This window comes from Palaemon carinicauda, chromosome 31, assembly GCF_036898095.1.
Source record: "Palaemon carinicauda isolate YSFRI2023 chromosome 31, ASM3689809v2, whole genome shotgun sequence".
NCBI classification, from domain to species: domain Eukaryota; kingdom Metazoa; phylum Arthropoda; class Malacostraca; order Decapoda; family Palaemonidae; genus Palaemon; species Palaemon carinicauda.
Genome location: NC_090755.1, coordinates 10,739,717 through 10,764,405, shown reverse-complemented (window position 1 = coordinate 10,764,405; position 24,689 = coordinate 10,739,717). Strand labels below are relative to the sequence as shown.

Here is a 24,689-nt window from a genome sequence, read left to right as displayed (position 1 = left end):
AGTAATACAAATAACCTCCATTATCATAATGTTTGTGTAGGCATACATGTATATGATTACAAATGCAAGTTATGAAAGTAATGAGGTGTTATTATTGTCATTTGTTATTTCCAAGTTGAATGGGAAGAGGCTCAAGTTGAGGAGAAAGTGGCAGATGCATGCGTTGAGGTGGCTGACTCATAGCATGAGGTTGCTGCCTCAAGAGTTGCGCTTGCTGTAAGGGTTGCGGATGCGCAGTAGCAGGTTCCTGAGGAACGAGTTAAGGTTCCTGAGGTGTGAGCTGCGAGAGTTGAGGTAGCGGCTGCGCAGAACGCAGTTCTTGTCTCGCGAGTTGAGGTTCCTGAGGTGCTAGCCTAAGCTGCAGCGAGTGCTGAGGTGGCTGCCTCATTGATGGAAGAGGTTGTCGTACCTCAAGAGATTGTTGCCTCGCTGGTGGAACCGCAAGCGGAAGCGGAGGAAGTAAGGCATAAGATTCCTGCTCCCATTGCTGAGGTTGCCTTAAGGAAGGCGGAGGTTGCTGCACACCGCTGGTAACTGGCAACTCAGTACGCGGTAAGGTATCCTGAGGAACCTCAACATCGTACGCCTGGCAGACTGGACTGCGGTGAGGCGGAGCGATCGCAGGAGGAGGTGTAACCTTCTCAGCCTGACACTCACGCATTAAGACCGCAAGCTGTGACTGCATGGACTGCAGCAAAGTCATCTTGGGGTCGGCAGACGCTAAGGTCTGCTGAGGCAAAGCCTTAACAGAAGATGAGGTCTGTTGCGGCATCACCTTACCTCTCTTAGGAGGTGTGCAGTCACCTGATGACTGCGGAGAGTCAGAGCTAACCCAATGACTGCATCCGGGTTGTTGAACTCTAGAGGTCTGGACTTTACGTTTAAGAGGTCTTGAGACCTGAGTCCAGCGTTATCTCCCCGAAATTTCTTCTGCAGACGAGTAAAATAAGGGCTCAATCGTCTGCGGGTGGGAGTGACGGTCTCTGTAAGACACGCCCGCAACCACCGAGGATACTTCTGTGCGCCGATCAAGGCCTGCCGAACCCTTTTGCCCTTCGACATTGCTTCTCCCCTGGGCTTGGGAGCTTGCAAGAGGTCCCGGACTGGGAGGACGACTGGCACGCAAGAAGTACCCTCACGCACAACACTGACACACTTTGCGCTAATCACTTATCACTTTTGAATTTCTGTTTGCACTTATTTCACTGAACTCGAAACTTTAAGTGGTTTGTACCTGAAACACGCAATTCTATCCTTCTTTAAAAGTTAGTAATTGCGAAAACAGAATTACAATGTAACAGAAAAATCTAATGAAAGATAAATAATTCAGTGGCTGGAAAGAGACTAAACACTAGATCAAATAAACTACGTTTAAAATCTCTCACCGCATAAAGCTTGAGAACAAGAATAAACTCTAGAAACGTTTACCTTCTTCCCCTAAAGAGACTAGGGAGAAGAGCAAAAACGATAACAACGTTACTCGCTTGAACGAAACGTTTATCCAGCTCTCTCTCCCTCCGTCTCTATCTCTCTCTCTCTCTCTCTCTAGACTTAGAACCTGAGAGAAGAGCCCAATCATATATACTCGTTAAAACATATTATTGTTAAAGGAAAAAAACTGAAAGATTTCCCAAATAAAAAGTTCCTTTATTAGAATTAAAACCATTAAGCTAAGAAAGAATGAACAAAACGTTATAAACGGTTTACTCTTACTGCAACGTGACACCGTGAAAATTCTCTCTCTATCGTAACGATAGAGCGCAAGTTGAACGTTCTGAACGTCAACAACTGCAGAGACAAAACAAAACGTTAGTTCAACTTTGAAACAGTACGAGACTATCAAAGAAATTCTTTCAAAAACATTAAAATAGCATAATATGTTAACAGGTAAAACCGAAATGACGGGCTCAATGTTAATTAACTTCGGTACAAGAAAAGACCGCCTACTATTAGGAAAGGTCGAATATAAACAAATATAAAAATTAATTTTAATAATTTTATAATAAAAGGAAGTTAATCGAAGAGGCCTATAAAAGGCGGAGAGATATAAAATAAATCTATAACTTTTGTTAAGCAATTAAGAGAGTCTATACTCTCTTAGACACCAACACTTCCGTCTAAGGGAAGGGTCGGCCATTTAAAGGTGAAAGAGAGTTCATACTCTCTTCGTCACCATAATTAATCAAATTAATTCAAAAAGCTAGCTAAGCTAATAATAGAACTTCCTGAATAGCGAAAGCTGAAATCTTAGAGCAATACTTCACCAAAAACCGTGAACAAGACTCCAAAATTATAAGCGTATCCATGAACGTCTTGCCGGAAGCACGACAGAGGAAAAATTGAAGTGGTGTCAACAAGAAGTACTGCAGTACCTGGCCACAGGTGGCGCTTGTGAGTACACCCCCCTCTTGTATAGCGATCGCTGGCGTATCCCTTCCGTAGAATTCTGTCGGGCAACAGAGTTGACAGCTACATGATTATCGGGTAAGTTTAATATTGAAAAATAAATTTTTGAATATACTTACCCGGTGAATATATAATAGCTGCTGCTCCAGCGGCTCGACAGAAAAACACACAAAAACTCGCGAGCGATCGCTATGAAGGTTGCGGGTGTGCCCACCAGCGCCAACTATCGGCCAGATACCGCACATGCATGTAAACAAGCCTCAATTCTTCTCGTCCCGCTGCGTCTCTATTGGGGAGGAAGGGAGGGCCTTTAATTTATATATTCACCGGGTAAGTATATTCAAAAATTTATTTTATAATCAAAATATCATTTTTAAATATTTAACTTAGCCAGTGAATATATAATAGCTGATTCACACCCAAGGTGGTGGGTAGAGACCAGAGTTAATTAAGTTTACAGCGTATATGCTTAGAGTTTTTGACAGTTATAATATAACAAAACCCAAATATATAGGTACCTGGTAAGGAAGTTGACTTAGACGATTACTCTGCCTTGTAAGTCTGTCTTCCTCATGAAGCCCAGCGATCCTTTTAGGATGCTGAAAGACTCCCAGGAGCTGAAGTATCAAGGGCTGCAACCCATACAAACAGGACCTCATCAAACCCCTAATCTGGGCGCTCTCAAGAAATGACTTTGACCACCCGCCAAATCAACCAGGATGCGAAAGGCTTCTTAGCCTTCCGTACAACCCAAAAAACAATATTAAAAACATTTCAAGAGACAGATTAAAAAGGATATTGGAATTAGGGAAGTGTAGTGGTAGAACCCTCACCCACTACTGCACTCGCTGCAACGAATGGACCCAGTGTGTAGCAGTCCTCGTAAAGAGTCTGGACATCTTTTAAGTAAAATGACGCGAACACTGACTTGCTTCTCCAAAAAGTCGCGTCCATAATACTTTGCAGAGATCTATTTTGCTTGAAGGCCACGGAGGTTGCTATAGCTCTAACTTCGTGCGTCTTAACCTTAAGCAAACATCGGTCTTTCTCATTCAAGTGAGAATGAGCTTCTCGTATTAAAAATCTGATAAAATATGACAAAGCATTCTTTGACATAGGCAATGATGGTTTCTTAACTCAGATTTACCTCGTAATGACTTAGTACGAGCTAAATAGAACTTAAGAGCTCTAACAGGACATAATACTCTTTCCAGTTCGTTGCCTACGATCTCTGATAAGCAAGGAATATCAAAAGATTTAGGCCAAGGACGAGAAGGCAGTTAATTTTTGGCCAGGAAACCAAGTTGAAGTGAACAAGTGGCTTTTTCTGTAGAAAAGCCGATGTTCTTACTGAAGGCATGAAGTTCACTGACTCTTTTAGCCGAAGCCAAGCACACTAGGAAAAGTGTCTTGAGGGTGAGATCTTTCAGGGAGGCTGAATGTAATGGCTCAAACCTGTCTGACATGAGGAACCTTAGGACCACGTCTAAGTTCCATCCAGGAGTTGCCAAACGACGTTCCTTAGAGGTCTCAAAAGACTTAAGGAGATCTTGGAGATCTTTATTGTTGGAAAGATCTAAGCCTCTATGCCGAAAGACCGAAGCCAACATGCTCCTGTAGCCCTTAATCGTGGGAGCTGAAAGGGAGCGAACCTTTCTCAGATGTAAAAGAAAATCAGCGATTTGGGCTACAGAGGTACTGGACGAGGACACAGATGCTGACTTGCACCAGTCTCGAAAGACTTCCCACTTCGATTGGTATACTCTAATGGTAGAAGCTCTCCTCGCTCTTGCAATCGCACTGGCTGCCTCCTTCGAAAAGCCTCGAGCTCTTGAGAGTCTCTCGATAGTCTGAAGGCAGTCAGACGAAGAGCGGGGAGGTTTTGGTGTACATTCTTTACGTGGGGCTGACGTAACAGATCTACCCTTAGAGGAAGACTTCTTGGAAAGTCTACCAGCCATCGAAGTACCTCGGTGAACCACTCTCTCGCGGGCCAGAGGGGAGCAACCAACGTCAACCTTGTCCCTTCGTGAGAGGCAAACTTCTGCAGTACCTTGTTGACAATCTTGAATGGTGGGAATGCATATAAGTCCAGATGAGACCAATCTAGGAGAAATGTGTCTATGTGTATTGCTGCTGGGTCTGGGACTGGAGAGCAATAGATTGGAAGTCTCTTGGTCATCGAGGTGGCAAAGAGGTCTATGGTGGGTTGACCCCAAGTCGCCTAAAGACACTTGCACACGTCCTTGTGGAGGGTCCATTCCGTAGGAATTACCTGACCCCTCCGACTGAGACAGTCTGCTAAGACGTTCAAGTCGCCCTGGATAAACCTCGTTAACAGGGAGATGCCTCGATCTCTTGACCAAATGAGCAGGTCCCTTGCGATCTCGTACAGCGTGAGGGAGTGGGTGCCTCCTTGCTTGGAGATGTACGCCAAGGCTATGGTATTGTCGGAGTTGATCTCTACCACTTTGTTTCGAAGGAGACTTTCGAATTTCATCAAGGCCAAGTGGACTGCCAAAAGCTCCTTGCCGTTGATGTGCATGCTCCTCTGACTTGAGGTCCACAGACCTGAGCATTCCCGACCGTCCAGGGTCGCACCCCAACCCAAATCCGACGCGTCTGAGAATAGTACGTGGTTTGGGTTCTGAACTGCTAGGGAAAGTCCCTCTCTCAGACTGATATTGTCGTTCCACCATTTCAGGCATGCCTTTACTGGTTCGGAGACTGGGATTGAGACCGTCTCTAATGTCTTGTCCTTGTTCCAGTGAAAGGCTAGATGGAACTGGAGAGGTCGAAGGTGTAGTCTTCCTAGCGAGACAAACTGCTCCAGGGATGATAGAGTTCCTACTAGACTCATCCAATTCCTGACTGAGCACCATTCTCTCTTCAACATTAGTTGGACTTTGAGCAGGGCTTGATCTATTCGGGTGGCAGATGGAAAAGCCCGAAAAACTGGACTGCAAATCTCCATCCCTAAATACAGTATAGTTTGGGATGGAATCAGCTGGGACTTTTTTAGGTTGACCAAAAGTCCCAATTCCTTGGCCAGATCCAATGTCCAATGAAGATCCTGCAGACAGTGATGACTGGACGAAGCTCTGAGAAGCCAGTCGTCCAAGTACAGGGAGGCTCGGATTCCCGATAAATGGAGGAATTTTGCTACATTCCTCATAAGCCTCGTAAACACGAGAGGAGCAGGACTTAGGCCAAAGCACAGGGCCCGAAACTGGTATACCACATTCTTGAAAACAAACCTCAGAAACGGTTGGGAATCTGGGTGTATACGGATGTGGAAGTACGCGTCTCGTAGGTCGAGAGAGACCATCCAGTCTCCCTTTCTGACCGCTGCTAAGACTGATTTCGTGGTCTCCATAGTGAACTTTGTTTTCGTAACAAAGACGTTGAGCGCACTGACGTCTAGCACCGGTCTCCAACCTCCTGTCTTCTTTGGGACTAGGAAGAGACGGTTGTAAAACCCCGGTGATTGAAGGTCCGAAACTTTCACCACCGCTCCCTTCTCTAGCAACAGACACACTTCTAGGTTTAGGGCTTGTCTCTTTGACTCCTCTCGGTACCTGGGAGAGAGGTCGATGGGGGTTGTCGCTAGAGGAGGTTTGCGTACAAACGGAATTTTGTACCCCTCTCTGAGCAACCGAACAGACTGTTGGTCTGCGCCCCTCTTCTCCCAGGCCTGCCAGAAGCTCTTCAATCTGGCTCCTACTGCTGTCTGAGGCTGTGGGCAGTCAGACTCTGCCACGTGAGGACTTGGCTCCTCTCTTCTTTCCTCTCTTTCCCTCGGCACGAGTACTTCCCCTGCTGGGAGCTCTGCCACGAAAGGGCGGGATAAATCTGGATGCCGGAGTGTCGATCCTGGGTCTAACAGCAAAGGATGTAGAAGGAGTCCCCTTGTGAGCAGAGGACGCCATCAAGTCATGGGTGTCCTTCTGCACAAGCGAAGAAGCTATGTCTTTAACCAATTGTTGCGGAAACAAAAACTTTGATAAGGGAGCAAAGAGCAGTTCTGATCTCTGACAGGGAGTAACTCCTGGCGAAAGAAAAGAGCAAAGGGACTCTCGCTTCTTTAAGACTCCCGACGTAAAAGAGGAGGCGAGCTCATTGGAACCATCTCGGATGGCTTTATCCATACATGACATTATCAGTAAGGAAACATCTCTATCAGCCGATGAGATTTTCCTACTTAAAGCTCCCAATGACCAGTCAAGGAAGTTGAAAACTTCGAAGGCCCTGTATACGCCTTTCAGCAGATGGTCAAGGTCCGAGGAGGACCAACTAATCTTCGAGCGTCTCATGGCTAGGCGGCGGGGAGAGTCTACGAGGCTTGAGAAGTCACCCTGGGCAGAGGCAGGGACTCCCAAGCCGAGAACTTCTCCCGTGGCATACCAGACGCTCGATCTAGACGAAAGCTTTGACGGAGGGAAGGCAAAGGCCGTCTTCCCCAAACTCCTCCTGGTATCCAACCAGTCGCCTAAAAGTCGTAAAGCTCTCTTGGAAGAGCGAGAGAGCACTAGCTTAGTAAAGGCTGGCATGTTAGCAGGTAAGCCTAGAGCAAACTCAGACGGTGGCGAACGAGGAGCAACAGTGACAAAGTGATCGGGAAAAAGCTCCTTGAAAATTAACATGACTTTCTTAAAGTCCATTGAAGGAGGAACCGTTCTAGGTTCGTCTACATCCGAAGGATGATCATCATGATGAGGGTCAGCAACGTCCTCATCTGAAGGATCCTCATCCGACAACTGCTGAGTAACAAGCAAAGGGGTTGGCAATGCTTGACACGCAGAGTCCACACGCACTGGTGCATTAGTAGCAGTCCAGGACGCTACGTCATGTAACTGCTTAACAGCCTGACTGTCAACAACAACAGGAGCGGGAGGACGCTCGACGTCAACTCGAGACTGTTTTGACTGCCTAGTCTGAGCAGTCAAAACAACTCTAGACTGCGGTGGTTGACGCTCAGTGTCAAAACAAGTCAACTCCGCTGGTTGGCGAACGTCCTGAACGTCAACAAGAGCATTAGGAAGTGGCTGAACGTCCATATGCGGCTGAAAGACAACACGTGACTGCATCGAGTGAGGCTCTACAAAGCGTGACTGACGTGACTTAGCAACGCCAACGTCAACAGGACGAGCAAAGGCTCGTTTTGGCGGCTGAAGGCCAGGATCTCGATGAGTTAAGCGGCGAGGATCATCGTGAACCTTTTCAGCAGAATAGTCTTCCATAAGGGAGGCGAGCTTGATCTGCATGTCTTGCAGCACAACCCATTTAGGATCAACGGGAATGGGTGCGGTAAAAGACGGGGTTAACGTCTGAGACTGCACAACCTTGCCTACACCAAGACTCTCTGAGCCTGTGTAACGTTGCTGCTTAGGCGGCGAGCAGTCTTCCGATGACTGCAAAGGGTCAGAGCTGTCCCAATGGCTACAACCAGGACGCTGGACCTGTCCTGAAGGGACCGACTTTCGCTTAAGGGGCCTAGAAACCTTGCTCCACGGTTTCTTATGCGAAAAGCCTTCGGATGACGAGGAGAAAATGGTCTCTCTCGTCTTATGGTAGGGGCGATCTTGATGAGACACGCCTGTTACCATAGAGGGAACGTCTGTTCGCTGATCAAGGCCTCTCGAACCCATAAGTCGTACGACATTACTTCTCCCCTGGGCTTGGGAGCTTGCAAGAGGTCTCAGACTAGGCGAACGACAGGGACGAACAGACGAACCCTCGGTCGCAACACTTAAAACACTTTGCGCACTAATCACTTTCCCACGATTTTCCGCTGTGGCACTCTGACACTTTAGCTCTTTAACATCAGCCATGAGTTGATTACGATCTGTAGCTAACGACTCTACTCTTTCACCCAAGGCATGAATGGCACGTAACATGTCTCGCATTGATGGTTCCTGAGTGCCAGTAGGGGGTTCAGGCACAACCACTACAGGATTAGGTTCAGGGGCATGGGGAGAGGAAAAATCTACTGATCTAGAGGAACTCCTCCTTACCCTATCTCTCTCTAACTTACGAGAATACTTGTCGTATTCGAGCCAATCGAATTCTGAAAGGCCCACGCATTCCACACACCGATCTCCTAATTGACAGGTTTTACCCCGACAATTAGAACACACAGTATGTGGGTCGAGAGAAGCCTTTGGAAGACGCCTATTGCAATCCCTAGCATTACACTTACGAAATCTAGGGGCTTGAGAAGCGTCAGCCATTTTGAATTAGTCAAAGAAAGTCCAAAAAACAATCCAAGTCATCAACAATTAAATCTGTCCAACAAAGAGTTCAAGAGTTTAAGTTGAGGAAAAACACCTGCACTGCGAAAGCTCAAACCAAAATGAAGTACTTCACCAAGTCTGTTGAAAAAACTCCAGGTTATACAGCGAGTATTGATACGTCTTGTCGTTAAGGCCGACAGAGAAGAATTGAGGCTTGTTTACATGCATATGCGGTATCTGGCCGATAGTTGGCGCTGGTGGGCACACCCGCAACCTTCATAGCGATCGCTCGCGAGTTTTTGTGTGTTTTTCTGTCGAGCCGCTGGAGCAGCAGCTAATATATATTCACCGGCTAAGTTAAATATTTAAAAACGAGGGGTTACTTATATTTACAAAAGTAAATTCATATTACATACTTGTGTTGGCTCCTGGGGCTGTGAAAAGGCAGTTGAAGAGGAAGAACTTGAAGATGACGAAAACCCACCATTTTTGAAGGTCAAGAGCAACTCAGCTTGTTGCTCTGCTGACTGACCTGAAACAAATATAAAGTTCAACAACATAAAACTGACAGGTCCAAAGAGAGTTAAAAAAATGATATTACAAGGCATATGGAAATTCTCTTAATTGTATGAATTGTCCTTAATGCTGCGAGTAACTACCGTACCATATCTGACAGTAAAAGTCTACATAAATTGCAAAATCTTGAATTTAAATATTTCCGATATTCAAACCTATTCCTTGTTTATATAATGTATTGTGCTCTATATATATATATATATATATATATATATATATATATATATATATATATATATATATATATATATATATATAAATATATAAAAATAAAATATTTGAGCACTGGCTTTTTCCTCCATCGGCAAGGACAAATATGGAGTTGGTTAGATGTAGGAATTTGTATAAAGACCTGTGTTTGTGTAGAGTGTATGTCTCGGAATAATGCAATTTACTTTATAAAACTAGCTTGTTCCTAGAATTTATCAACCAGCTTGAAAAGAAAACTATCTTGATTCTGATGCAACAGCATTTCAAGAGGAGGCCAAGATCAATAACACTAAAATGTCATGAGACATTATTAGGTCCAAATTGAGACCAGGGTGAACACCTAGAAAGATGACTGGAACCTGTAGCCCGGAAACTTGATTTCTGCAGAAGACAACAGCGAAAATCCAACCAATTTGGAAATCCATTTGATTTTGAAGAGCTGGTATGATCACTGCCTTTGGGTACTACTGATTCTATTTGTGGGTGAATTAACTTTCAAATTCTTAAACTCTTAATGATGGAAAGACAATTATTAAATGCATCTCCAACGAAAAAAGCCCTTACGGGAAGTGAAGCTACCATCACTCTCCGATACAAAATCGAATGGGCCGGCTGAAGGAGGGATATCTTGGAAATCACTTCCACCACAAGATACAACGCACTTTGAAACAGGTTTCCTGGTCTCTCAAATCTTGGCTTGTCTTCCTCCAACTTTCTGCAATGGCATCAATGTCCTTGACTTTAAAGAGGGAGGGGCCATCCCTTGGTGAGTTGCGAAGCCTCACTGCTTCCCTCCTTGGTAACCGGTTCATGAATTTTGAGATAATGGTATCCCAACATCTCAAAAGACCTTCTCAATAAGCGGTGAGAATTAACAATTCGTCCAAACACAGTAGAACTATTACAAGAGGGAGACGTAACCAATTTGCCGTCAGGGACATCCAACTTATGAAAACTTCCGAGTGGCTGTGCTAGCAAATAATGGGCTGTTTTATATGCATACAGGGAAGGATAATCAACAGCACTACAGGACAATCACCCGAGGAAAGCACGGAGGGACATCCAATTGGACTCATCGTGCACCCACTGGAAGGTACTGAAAGGGGTATACTGTAGCCTAGGCAAGATACAGATTTATAAGATGAAGTCAGGACACCAGCAGAACTGGCACAGTCTCAGGCGTATAACCTCCTAACAACAACAAAAAAATGTTATTTTCATTAGTAAAATAAATTTTTGAATATACTTACCCGGTGATCATATAGCTGTCAGCTCTGCTGCCCGACAGAAAAACCTAAGGACAAAATACGCCAGCGATCGCTATACAGGTGGGGGTGTACATCAACTGCGCCATCTGTCGAGCAGGTACTCAAGTACTCCATGTCAACACAGAACCAATTTTCTCCTCGGCCCACTGGGTCTCTATTGGGGAGGAAGGGAGGGTCCTTTAATCTATGATCACCGGGTAAGTATATTCAAAAATTTATTTTACTAATGAAAATAACATTTTTCAATATTAAACTTAGCCGGTGATCATATAGCTGATTCACACCCAGGGGGGTGGGTAGAGACCAGCATTACATGTTGACATTATTATGAGCTAAATATTTTGTATTTCATTTTAGCAGTTATTCAAAATAACAAACATAAAATAAATAAGTACCTGGTAAGGAAGTCGACTTGAACAATTACTCTGCCTTTTTAAGTACGTCTTCCTTACTGAGCCTCGCGATCCTCATAGGATGCTGAGCGACTCCTAGGAGCTGAAGTATGAAGGGTTGCAACCCATACTAAAGGTCCTCATCAAAACCTCTAATCTAGGCGCTTCTCAAGAAATTACTTTGACCACCCGCCAAATCAAGTAGGATGCGAAAGGCTTCTTAGCCTTCCGGACAACCCAAAAACAATAATAAAACATTTCAAGAGAAAGATTAAAAAAGGTTATGGAATTAGGGAATTGTAGTGGTCGAGCCCTCACCACTACTGCACTCGTTGCTACGAATGGTCCCAGAGTGTAGCAGTTCTCGTAAAGAGACTGGACATTCTTAAGATAAAAGACGCGAACACTGATTTGCTTTTCCAATAGGTTGCGTCGAATATACTTTGCAGAGATCTATTTTGTTTAAAGGCCACGGAAGTTGCGACAGCTCTAACTTCGTGTGTCCTTACCTTCAGCAAAGCTTGGTCTTCCTCATTCAGATGGGAATGAGCTTCTCGTATTAACAGTCTGATAAAATAGGATAAAGCATTCTCTGACATAGGCAAAGATGGATTCTTAACTGAACACCATAAAGCTTCAGACGGGCCTCGTAAAGGTTTTTAAAAAGAACTTAAGAGCTCTTACAGTATAATACTCTTTCTAGTTCATTTCCAACCATACGATAAGTTTGGAATATCGAACGATATTGGTCAAGGCCGAGAAGGCAGCTCGTGTTTGGCTAGAAAACCAAGTTGTAGAACATGTAGCCGTTTCGGATGAGAATCCGATGTTCTTGCTGAAGGCATGAATCTCACTGACTCTTTTAGCTGTGGTTAAGCATATCAGGAAAAGAGTCTTAAAGGTGAGATCTTTCAGGGAGGCTGATTGAAGCGGTTCGAACCTGTCTGACATAAGGAATCTTAGTACCACGTCTAAATTCCAACCAGGTGTAACCAAACGACGCTCCTTCGTGGTCTCAAAAGACTTAAGGAGGTCCTGTAGATCTTTATTGTTGGAAAGATCTAAGCCTCTGTGACGGAAGACTGATGCCAACATGCTTCTGTAACCCTTGATAGTGGGAGCTGAAAGAGATCGTTCTTTCCTCAGATATAAGAGAAAGTCAGCTATTTGAGTTACAGAGGTACTGGTCGAGGATACGGATACTGACTTGCACCAGTTTCGGAAGATTTCCCACTTCGATTGGTAGATTCTAAGGGTGGATGTTCTCCTTGCTCTAGCAAACGTTCTGGTTGCCTCCTTCGAAAAGCCTCTAGCTCTCGAGAGTCTTTCGATAGTCTGAAGGCAGTCAGACGAAGAGCGTGGAGGCCTTGGTGTACCTTCTTTACGCGTGGCTGACGTAGAAGGTCCACCCTTAGGGGAAGTGTTCTGGGAACATCTACTAGCCATCGAAGTACCTCGGTGAGTCATTCTCTCGCGGGCCAGAGGGAAGCAACTAGCGTCAACCTTGTCCCTTCGTGAGAGGCGAACTTCTGCAGTACCTTGTTGACAATCTTGAACGGAGGGAATGCATATAGATCTAGATGTGACCAATCTAGTAGAAAGGCATCTATATGAACTACTGCTGGGTCCGGGATAGGTGAGCAAACTATTGGGAGCCTCTTGGTCATCGAGGTTGCGAAGAGATCTATGGTTGGCTGGCCCCAGGTGGCCCAAAGTCTCTTGCATACATCCTTGTGGAGGGTCCATTCTGTTGGAATTATTTGTCCCTTCCGACTCAGACAATCTGCTATGACATTCAAGTTGCCTTGGATGAACCTCGTTACTAGTGAAATGTCTAGACCTTTTGACCAGGTGAGGAGGTCCCTTGCGATCTCGTACCATGTCAGAGAGTAGGTCCCTCCTTGCTTGGAGATGTACGCCAAAGCCGTGTGTTGTCCGAGTTCACCTCCACCACTTTGCCTTGAAGGAGAGACCTGAAGCTTTTCCAGGTCAGACGTACTGCCAGTAGCTTCTTGCAGTTGAAATGCATTGTCCTTTGACTCGAGTTCCATAATCCCGAGCATTCCCTACCGTCTAATGTCGCACCCCAGCCTACGTCCGATGCGTCCGAGAAGAGAACGTGGTTGGGAGTCTGAACAGTCAGGGGAAGACCCTTTCTAAGGTTGATATAGTCCTTTCACCAAGTCAGACCAGACTTTATCTTTCCGGAAACCGGGATCGAGACCGCTTCTAGCGTCTTGTCCTTTTTCCAGTGAAAAGCTAGATGGTATAGAAGAGGACGGAGGTGTAGTCTTCCTAGTGACACAAATTGAACCACGGATGACAGTGTCCTTACCAGACTCATCCACAGCCTGACAGGGCAGCGTTCCTTCTTCAGCATCTTCTGGATGGATAGCAGGGCTGGGGGTTGATCGTCTTGTTCAGCAACGTCCTCATCAGAGGGTTCCTCATCCGAAACTGATGAGGAAACGGCAACGGAGTGGGCAACGTCTGACTCGCTGAATCCGGTCGCACTGGTGGATGATTGACGGAGCCGGACGCAATATCATGGTACTGCTGCACAGTCTGTGAACTGTCAACAACCATGGGTGCGCGAGGAAGTACAGCGTCAACCCGAAACTGTCTAGACTGTCTGGGTTGTGCAGTCAACACCCTACCGGGTTGCTGAGGTTGACGCACTACGTCACAACAAGTCACCTCTGCTGGTTGTTGAACTTCTTCCTAGTGAAACACTGAACGTCAACAACCACCTCCGAGCGTCGCTTAACGTCAACGTGCGACTGGCAACCCACACTGGGTCGCATCGGTGGAGGAACCACCTCAACTGGCAGACGCGAGTAGGATACCTCAGCGTCAACAGGGCGCACAACCAACCGGTTGGAAGGTTGTTGGCCAGAAGGTTCTTCTCCGTATTTAAGTTCTCTATCAAGGACACAAGCTTGGACTGCATGTCTTGCAGCAAAGCCCATTTAGGGTCTACGGGAGCAGGTGTGGCAACAGACGGGGTTAGCGACTGAGGCGGAACCATTTACCATCCCTGGAAGCCTTATTATGTGTGACATAATAGTACAGCAAAACTTCAAAGGCTAGACAAAAGTTGAGAAGTTGACCTGTAAACTTGGAGCGTCTCCTGGCTAGGCGCCAGGGCGAGTCTACCAGAATTGAGAAGTTTACCTGGGCAGAGGCATGAACTCCCAAGCCGAGAACTTCTCTCGTGTCCTATCAGACTCTCGCTCTATAAGCCAGTTTAAAAGAAGGGAAATCAAAGGTTGTATCCCTAAAACTCCTGGTGCAAAAACCAGTCGCCTAGCCAACGTAACGCTCTCTAGGAGAGCGAGAGAGCACTAGCTTAACAACAACGGCTTCGAAGTAGCTAGGCCTAGTGTAAGTTCTGACGTTAGGCGAACGAGGAGCAGCAGTTACAAGATCCGGACGAAGATCCTTAAAAAAAAATCATCATGATTTAATTAAAGTCCATAGGAGGCTAAGCAGCTTAAGGCTCCTCTCCAAATGACAGAGTCCTCAAAGGAATATCAGTAGGAGGGAGAACCGCACTTTCTCATCTACAGGAACCTTGTCCGAGAAAAGCTAGGTTATCTCAGTGAGGGTCTCACTGGTGCATTAGCAGCAGACCAGAAGGCAACGTTATGTACTGCTTGACAGTCTGTGAACTGTCAAAAACTGAACTGTCAACCACAACAGGTGCGTAGGACATACAGCACTGGTGCATTAGTAGCAGACCAGAAGGCAACGTCATGTAACTGCTTGACAGTCTGTGAGCTGGCAACAACCATAGCTGTGTGGGGAAGCCTCTACTCCTGACTGACTAGTCTGCTGCGGGCGAGTGGCGGTAACCACAGTGGGTTGCGGAGGCTGACGCACCACGTCAAAACACGGCAGCTTAACTCCACCATCCTGTTGTTGTGGTAGCACACGCACGTCAACGGAGGGTTCCGTGCGTCTGTGAACGTCAGCATGCGTCTGGCAGGGTCGACTGCGCATGGGTGGAGGAGCTCTCACAGCTGGAGTGTGGGAGCAGGCAGCCTCAGCATCTGCTGGGCGCACAACCGTGGTTGGTTGTAGGCTAACGGGTGCAGCGTCAACCTTCTCCGCACGATACTCCTGCAAAAAAGATGCTAACTGTGTCTGCATAGACTGTAGCAAAGACCACTTAGGGTCTACAGCAGCAGGTGCGGCAACAGACGGTGTTACTGCCTGTTGCGGTACCGCTTTACCTCTCTTAGGAGGTGTGCAGTCATCGGAAGACTGCAGCGAGTCCGAACTGACCCAGTGGCTACACCTGGGCCGTTGGACTTGCGCGGAAGGGACCGACTTGCGCTTAATAAGCTGCGAGACCTTGGTCCAAGGTTTCTTACGAGAAACCTCTTCCGCAGACGAGAAGTAAATGGGCTCTCTCGTCTTTGTGTGGGTGGGGCGATCTTGGGTAGATACGCCCGAAACCACGGAGGGAAAAACGTCTGTTCGTTGATCAAGGCCTGACAAACCCATAAGTCGTTCGACATTACTTCTCCCCTGGGCTTGGGAGCTTGCAAGAGGTCCCGGACTAGGTGAACGACAGGCACGAACAGACGAACCCTCGGACGCAACACTGTAACACTTTGCGCATATCACTTTATCACTTCGATTTTCTGTTTTGCACTTATTTCACTGAAATCGAAACTTTTACTGATTTCTACCTGAAACACGCAATCCTACCCTTCATTAAAAGGTAGTAATTGCGAAAACAGTCGTATAATGCAACAGAAAACATATATAAAGATAAAGAATTCAGTGGCTGGGAAAGAGACTAAACACTAGTTCAAATAATACTACGTTTACAATCTCTCACCGCACATAGCCTGGGGACAAGAATAAAACCCTAGAAACGTTTTACCTTCTTCCCCGTACAGCGACTAGGGAGGAGAGTAAAACGAGAACAACGTTACCCGCTTGAACGAAACGTTTTTTCTCCTCTCTCTCCCTCCGTCTCTATCTCTCTCTCTCTTTCTCTCTTGATTTCGCACCTGAGAGAAGAGCCCAATTATATATCGTCAAAACATGTTATTTGACTAAAGGAAAAAACTGAAAGGTTTTCCAAATAAAAAGTTCCTTTAATTTAGAATTTAAACCATTTAAGCTAAGAAAGAATGAACGAAACGTCAGAATCGGTTTACTCTTACTGCAAAGTGAAACCGTGATACACTCTCTCTCTATCGTAACGATAGAGCGCATGTTGAACGTCCTGAACGTCAACAACTGCGTAGTCTAAAAAACTAAACGTTAGTTCATCTTTGAAAACAGTACGAGACTATCAAAGAAATTCTTTCATAAAACATTAAATTTAAAAAGTTTTAAATTCTTTAAAGGTTAAATACGATATAACGGGCTCAACGTTGATTAACTTCGGTTCCAAGTTAGGACCGCCTACTATCAGGAAAGGTCGCATATAAACAAAACATAAAAATTTATTTTTATATGTTTATAATAAAAGGAAAGTTAATCGAAGAGGCCTAATAAAGGCGGAGAGATATAAAATATATAGATCTATAACGTGTTAAGCAAAATTACTAAAAACCTAAACACACTTCCGTCTAAGGGAAGGGTCGGCCATTTAAAAGTGAAAGAGAGTCCATACTCTCTTTGTCACCATAATTAAATCTATCCAAAACGAGTTCAAGTTTTGAGATGAAGATAAAACCCCTGCATAGCGAAAGCTCAAAACTGGAATAGTGTACTTCACCAAATAGTTGTGAAAACAAATCCAGTTAGTAACAGCGTATTTAGTAGGTCTTGCCAGTGGCACGACAGAGAGAAAATTGGTTCTGTGTTGACATGGAGTACTTGAGTACCTGCTCGACAGATGGCGCAGTTGATGTACACCCCCACCTGTATAGCGATCGCTGGCGTATTTTGTCCTTAGGTTTTTCTGTCGGGCAGCAGAGCTGACAGCTATATGATCACCGGCTAAGTTTAATATTGAAAACTGCGCTTTACTCCTTTCCCATTTGGGGCTGAACATTCTAATCCCTGGGTTAGGTGACCATACTTCACGCTCCATACAATAGCTCTCCTTAAAGATTAATGTCATGTAAAATTCATACAAACCTCCCAAATAATTACCCGTTCACAGGATATTCAAACATAGTCAGCCTTGCCTTCCCTTACAGCAGAGTAGTACATAGATAATCATTGATAAATGGAATTTCAATAATAAATCCCTTGTCTCTGAACTACCTAAAAGGTTGACACCTATCCTAGAATTTCAAATTTCCCGTTTTCCCTCCTATAAGGCAGCGTATGACAATGATAATGGCTTGGGTAAGGCAATTTCATTTTACTCATCACTATTGCCCCAGACGAAAGCTTTTCTTTTCACTCTGCAAATCCAGAATTGCATATTTTTTCAAATTACTATTTAGCTTAGGTTAATAGGGGATGTCTTTTCTGACTTTGATAAGATAGGGATTCACAATCTCTTTTCACCACATGTCGCGGACAACACAATGTTTTAGATCGCCGACATAACAACCCAAAAGAGAAAATGAAATCAACTCAGTATCGTCACAAACAAAAGACAAACTCAAATAACCAAAGCCAAGGTCCCTGTACTGTCAAACAACAGAGACTTAGGAAAAGGTGAGGATTCAATCACGGAGTGCTAGGGACTCTCCCTGAACATATCACTCATACTTGTAACTACCTTATTAAAAGACTCCTTTTACTCATAGCCTACTTTGGAAGAAAAAATAACGTACGAACTGCTTAAAATAATCAACAATAGTCTCTAAGTTCCCCCTAAACTTTTATGAATTTCAGATTTAATATGCACGAAGGATTAAAAACATTTTGAATTATCACAAATTTTTACTTAATCATGGAGAACTATGAGTAACAAAGTACTGTACAAAACTGGCTGATTAAAATGGTATTGCTTTGAAACCTCATCACCACAATTTTGCAACATAACAACATTGTCTCCACTGGCTGTAACACTTAACAGATTCATTCGATATTCCTAACAAGTCTTGGAACCACTTCAAATTGCATTTGTGAAGAACAAATTGGGACTACAGAATTGGAGATTGTTTCATTGTTATACTATTACTCATGTTCATCCAGTAACATAGATCTCAATAAACTGATATATAGTATAGCTTGATTTTAATAAGAAATTTCAGGCGTACAGAGGTATAGTAAAATGTATGGCGTGAAGGTGGTCAGTTTCTAAACCACATACCAAGATCAACAATCATTTGACCAGGTACTTATGAAGCATGAGCAATAAAGACTCCAAAAACCATGATAATTAACACATCGTTAGAAACACCACCAAAGAAAATCCTGTAAAGCAGCCCCCGATAATGACATTAATTGGTTTATATAAAATTGTTTAAATGCTTAAGTGAAAACTGCAATTAGGTCTATAAGAACAAGTTTGGAATCAAAACCAGTATTAAAGTTGTCTAATATTTATCGGGATAATTCTAAAATGTTTGAAGTAAAAAAAAAAAAAAAAAAAAAAAATAAGCTTCCTTCTAAACATGAACTGGCCGTCAGGATACATAAATCAAGATCTATGGTTCAGTAATTTCTAACAACCTCAATGATCTTCAAAGTAGATAACCTAGAGACTAGTCTGGTAATTATAACTAGAACAGTATACTGTACAATATTTTAATGCTTGGTTCTATCACACAAATTGCATTTCCAAGATCATAATCCTATGGCAATAAAAAACACTCATATGGAACTACATAACTCTTACACCTCATTTTGCATCATCTATCCTGACTTATTTTCAAGCAGGATTTCATCCCCATCAATAAGCAGTACTCTACGCTACTTGCTTATATCAGTACAGACACGCCTCTCCTGGGATTACGCTATTGGTCTATCAAAATTATCAGAGGCATTGAGCAAATTTAAAGCTGTTCATTGGCTCTTTCCTCTTGGTAAGGGTAGAAGAGACTCTTTAGCTATGGTAAGCAGCTCTTCTAGAAGAAGGACACTCCAAAATCAAACCATTGTTCTCTTGTCTAGGGTAGTGCCTCTGTACCATGGACACTTTCTGTTTATTATATATGGGGGATAACTTTCATAAAATACAATTAGAGTGTTACAAAACATAATAGAAATTACTTAACTAAATGGGCTGTTTATTAAAAGTAGAATAATTCTTCAAGATATGTGCAATGACTTATTATCAAACTGGATGTTCAAAGTAATCAAGAAATTTTCTAAACAACATCATTATCATTATTGATTATTATTATTATTACTATTATTAGTAAAAGCATGCTATAACCTTAGTTAGAAAAGCAAGAGGCTATAAGCCCAAGGGCTTATTTTAGAATGATTTATTGTTAATTTGTTCTCTTCATTTATTTATTTCCTTTCCTCACTGGGCTATTTTTCCCTGTTGGAGCCCTTGGGCTTATAGCATCTTGCTTTTCCAACTAGGGTTGTAGCTTGGATAGTAATAATAATAATAATAATAAGGAAAAATAGACCAATGAGGAAAGGAAACAAGTTAATAAATAACAGCAAGCAAAGTAATAAACAATCAAAATAAAATATTCATAAAACAGTCACAACATTAAATAAGATCTTTTATATACAATATAAACTATTAAGACTTCAAAGAAAACTAATGGAAGAGAAATAACATATATCAGAATGCCCAAATGTACCCAAAAACAAGAGAACTCTAATCCAAGACAGTGAAGGGAGTTAAAAAATCGTGTTAACAACACAAAACTAGTTACAGATGACTTCTAGTTACTGGTGCTCAAGATTCGCCTTGACTATGGGTTCTGGAGATTTCAAGATTGTACAAGGCCCCATTTTGGAATAAGAAGGACTGATGATCCGTAGTCTTACAAAAACTTGGTTCTTCAAATACTTAAAAGGATGTACAGTGTGTGACTAAGGTAATTGCAGGGATTGTTTTTATGATGAACAGGCTGACATAAGTCTTTTTTTATAGATTTTGTATCAAATGTGTTTTTATGTTACTGGTTTTTAGATTTACTAATCAATTATTTTTCATACTGATCTATTTCCTTATTTCCTTTCCTCACTGAGCTATTTTTCCCCGTTGGAGCGCTTGGACTCGTAGCATTCTGCTTTTCCAACAATAGACAATTTTTTTAGCGAGGCAGATTCGCACCAACTCGCAGGGGTGCCCTTTTAGCTCTGAAAAGTTTCCTGATTGCTGATTGGTTGGACAAGATAATTCTAAACAATCAGATAGCAGGAAACTTTTCCGAGCTATGAGGGCACCGCTGCGAGTCGGCACAAAAGCGCCTCTTTAAAAAAAATTAAGTATAGGGTTGTAATAATAATAATAATAGTGTTTGACACACTCCCAAGTAAACAAAACCTTCAAATCCCACCCACTAAAGTAAGCTAGAACGCAGGCATTATTCATCATCGGAGCTAATCTTTGGCAACCATCCCTAATTCGATTACTTGAACCTAACCTTGGACTTTGTCTTCTTACTCATCAAAACCACTGTGTCTCTAAACAGTAATTTGGGCAATATATATGTAATGAATAAGATTTATAATTATTATCACCATTATTAGCTAAGCTGCAACCCTAGTTGGAAAAAACAGATGATATAAGCCCAAGGGCTCAAACAGGGAAAAATAGCCCAGTGAGGAAAGTAAACAAGGATATAAACAAACTACAAGAGAAGTAATTAACAATCCAAGTAAATTATTTTATGAACAGTAACAAAATTCAAATAAATCTTTCATATATAAATAATAAAACTTCATAAAAAAACAAAAGAAATGAGATAGAAGAGTGCCTGAGTATACAATACAATAATACAAGTTATAAAGAAAACACCTGATTAAAAATGACAGAAAGACCTAACACACACAAACTAAGAGACCCCAAAAAGACGGCCATATAATATATAACGATAAAACTTTTCAACTATAATCAGTTAAGACCTTGTACCATGGTCTTCTACTGTCTTGGGTTAGAGTTCTCTTGCTTAAGGGTACACTCAGGCATACTATTCTATCTAATTTCTCTGCCTCTTGTTTTGTTAAAGTTTATAAAGGAGATATCAAATTTAATGTTACTCTTTTTAAAATATTTAATTTTTCCCCTTTTCCTTTCCTCACTGGGCTATTTTCCCTGTTGGAGCCTTTGAGCTTACAGCATCCTGCTTTTCCAACTAGGGTTCTAGCTTAGCAAGTAATAATAATAATAAAAATGCTACGTATGGCTTACATTAGCCCCAACCCTAGGCTTGCCTAATCTCTCTATGACGACTATTAATTAAATTGAAATACATCGGGCGGCGTGAAGCAGCCTTATCAGAAACCAAATCCATTAAGCCTTTGATCCCAACAGTTACGGGCCTTAAAAAGGACTTAAAGGGATTTAGCTCAAACGGACATTAAAAGTCAAGGCCTCAAAATCGAGGTCAGACTCGAAGACTCGAAGTCTGCATGAGACCGTGACTTATGTAGAATTTTACCTAAATTAACAGGGGATAACTCGTAAATAAGAATTAAAATCAAAGGGAATGGAGGGAGGAGCCGTCGCCCTAGGGCGAGGTATACACGGGAGACCTTCTGCAGGAAATTTCGAAAATTTAGCATTTTGAGTATTACGCCATTGGGGTTCCCGGAGAGCGAAATGTAAACACAGACTAGAACCACATATGCACTACGGACATCACTTCGGCCATTTTAGCCTTCGACCCTAATATCTATCACTTCACAGGGGCACCATCGTCATTTTCACTCGCGGCAACAGTCGATTCGACGGACAAATGCACTCAATACGCGAAAATAACTCGAAATTTACCTAATTCGCTTTCAAGAGTGTCCGCCATATTATGTGGCTGCCACTCCCATTGCATTGTGGGTAAGGCGCGGTCGATCCGGTTCGCGATTTCGTCCTTTTTTCTCTTTTTTCGAAAAATGGACCGATAATAACTCGTCAGAAGCGGGATTTACGTGAAAAATAAAATTATAAAATAAAAATAAAAATGAAAATAGGTAAACAGCTACGAATTTTCGATAATTCATTACACAACACTTGCCACTTGGCCCCAAGCGCTATCCATGCCTGCAGTCGCTCTAACTTATCATTAGCATTTATGCTACAAATATCAAACTATTCAGAATTCTCCAGTCTAGAATGATTTGACAAAATACCCACAATGGAAACTATTGACGTATTCTATTGAATTCCTCCTGACAAACTTTGCGTCCTATGGAAAATGATAAACACAAGCTTTATCATAATACGAGATAAGATACACCTTGCGTTCGGTTTCAAGGTTATTAAATGTCTAGTAGCATAAAACAGGTACTAGAAGAACGGCTAGAGAACATTCAGTACTCTATAAAAAATTAATGATGTACCTATTTTCTATATATAAACCTTAGATGCTACGCTCTGGAGGAAATTCTTGAGCACCAAGTGAATTCATTTAGTTGGCACAAACTATACAGAAATTAGATTTCCGTAAAGTTTACATATTTGATAGAATTTTTATTTTCCAAACTTTTACAGGAAGAATAACTTAATTCCTTCTGTAATGCCAGCTTAAACTAACAATGACATCCACTAGGTAAGCTATGAAAATAAAAATTAGTGTTATTATCAATAGGGAAATTCCATTTTTGTTCGCTTGATAAGAATACATAGGCAACACTGGAAACTAAGCCAGTTACTATATATTTCCCACCAATGCATTAAAAATCTCGGGAATTAATACAAAATAGCGAAAAAAAACAAAATCGTAAAGAATTAAGCCAGATCGCCACTTTAACTTGATTTCTTCACTCGTAATTTCAAGATCAAAATGTGCAATGGGTCGGTGGAAAATTTGGAATTTCAACCTATATAATAAACTTCTGTCTATTAGAACAATTTTGGAATACTTATTTTATGCTCATGCCATGGAGGTAAGTAAAATAATATATATATATATATATATATATATATATATATATATATATATATATATATATATATATATATATATATATATATATATATATATATATATATATATATATATATATATATATATATATATATATATATATATATATATATATATATATATATATATATATATATATAGATAGATAGATAAGATAGATAGATAGTTAAGATATGCGTGCTCTCTCTCTCTCTCTCTCTCTCTCTCTCTCTCTCTCTCTCTCTCTCTCTCTCTCTCTCAAAGATAGCATGGAATATTTAATATACAAACTGTTTAAGCAGTATTTGCAAGCTGTGGAACTCTAATCTGAGAACATTTTCTTTTTTTTTTGCGACCTTGAAAGTGTCCCGGCGTGTAAGTGGCTAGTAAGGTGATGTGTTCACGACCCGGACAGTCTTAATAACCAATGAACGATCGAGCCTAAGATGACGTCAGAGCTATGACGTATGAGGGAGGGCGGTCCTGACTAGACGCCATTTGCAAACCTGCCCGCCAACGCTCCGCTTGTGAACAAGGTAAGAATTTCAATTTTAAGGGGTCGCGATCTTAATTTTCGGCATCAGGATATATTGTGCCATGACCACGAATAAGGCGTGATCAAGTTGTGATAAGTTTTGTTATGTAATATAGCCATATTGGCATAAAATCAGTGATAATACGGAGTGCCTAAACAACAATGGAGTGGTTTGGGGTGCCTGCTAATTAATTTTATGGTGTGTTCTCAACTCGGACAATTTTTGACAGTTCATGCAAATTAAGTGTACTGGAAAAACCACTTAAAAAGTGAATGATTGCATAGTTCTTACAACTATAATGTACCATATGTGAGATAAAGCCATGGAAAAGGCTGGAAATGGGTGTTTGCCACGGCTAAATATCGAGTGATTTTTCGAAGTGTTTTATTGATGGAAGTGAATTATTTTTAGCATTAATATGTGCCCCCATTAGTGTTTACTTTTCCAAATTGAAATATTTAACCTAGGCCAATTGTTTATATTTTTTACAAATTTTTAAAAAAATTATGTGCGTGGTCTCGACTCGAACAATGTGCACGTGCTGTCCGAGTCGAGAACACGGAGGTATAAGAAGCAATAATTTTTTTTTTTTTAAATGACTCTGTCAATCACTCTCATTTTAACCTAAAACCAATATTAATACTATATATTAACTCTTATAAAATTATTGATGGTTTAAAATAATTAAATATGGGTGATTGCCAAAGTCAAACATAGAGTCAGTTTTGAGCTATTTTTTTTGTGCAAATTAATTTTTTTTAGAATTAATATGTGCCCCCCAATAGTGTTTAGTCTTCCAAATTGAAATATTTAACCTAGGCCAATTTTTTAATTTTTAAAAATTATTAAAAAATGCAAGGTCCGTGTTCTCGACTCGGACAGGTTTGTCAGGGTTGAGAACACGGAGAATTTTTATTTTTCTAAAATTTATTAATTGGTCAGGCAATAGAATTTTAACATGGAACAAATATCAATACTGTTTATTACCTCGTATAAAGTTATTGATTGTCTAAACTAATAAATTATGGGTTTTTGAAAAGGTCAAAATATTTTTTCATTATGAACTTATAGACAATATTCATTAGCCTAGCCTATGTCTCTAATGCCA

At 42.0% G+C, this 24,689-nt stretch overlaps 2 protein-coding genes across 2 annotated transcripts in view; one reads left to right on the top strand and one right to left on the bottom strand.

Moving 5' to 3' along the window:
* The window catches only part of LOC137624270 (protein lin-9 homolog), a 66,322-nt gene extending 44,336 nt beyond the window's left edge, over positions 1–21,986 (bottom strand). Inside the window, 2 exon segments of the mRNA XM_068354808.1 lie at positions 9,056–9,171; positions 21,917–21,986. Of these exon segments, the coding sequence (XP_068210909.1) occupies positions 9,056–9,171; positions 21,917–21,971 (171 nt within the window). The 5' untranslated portion in view covers positions 21,972–21,986.
* Positions 21,987–23,511: 1,525 nt separating this feature from the next.
* LOC137624269 (uncharacterized) overlaps positions 23,512–24,689 on the top strand; it is a 148,365-nt gene continuing 147,187 nt past the window's right edge. The window contains 1 exon segment of the mRNA XM_068354807.1: positions 23,512–23,581. The gene's annotated coding sequence lies outside the window, so the exon portion shown is untranslated.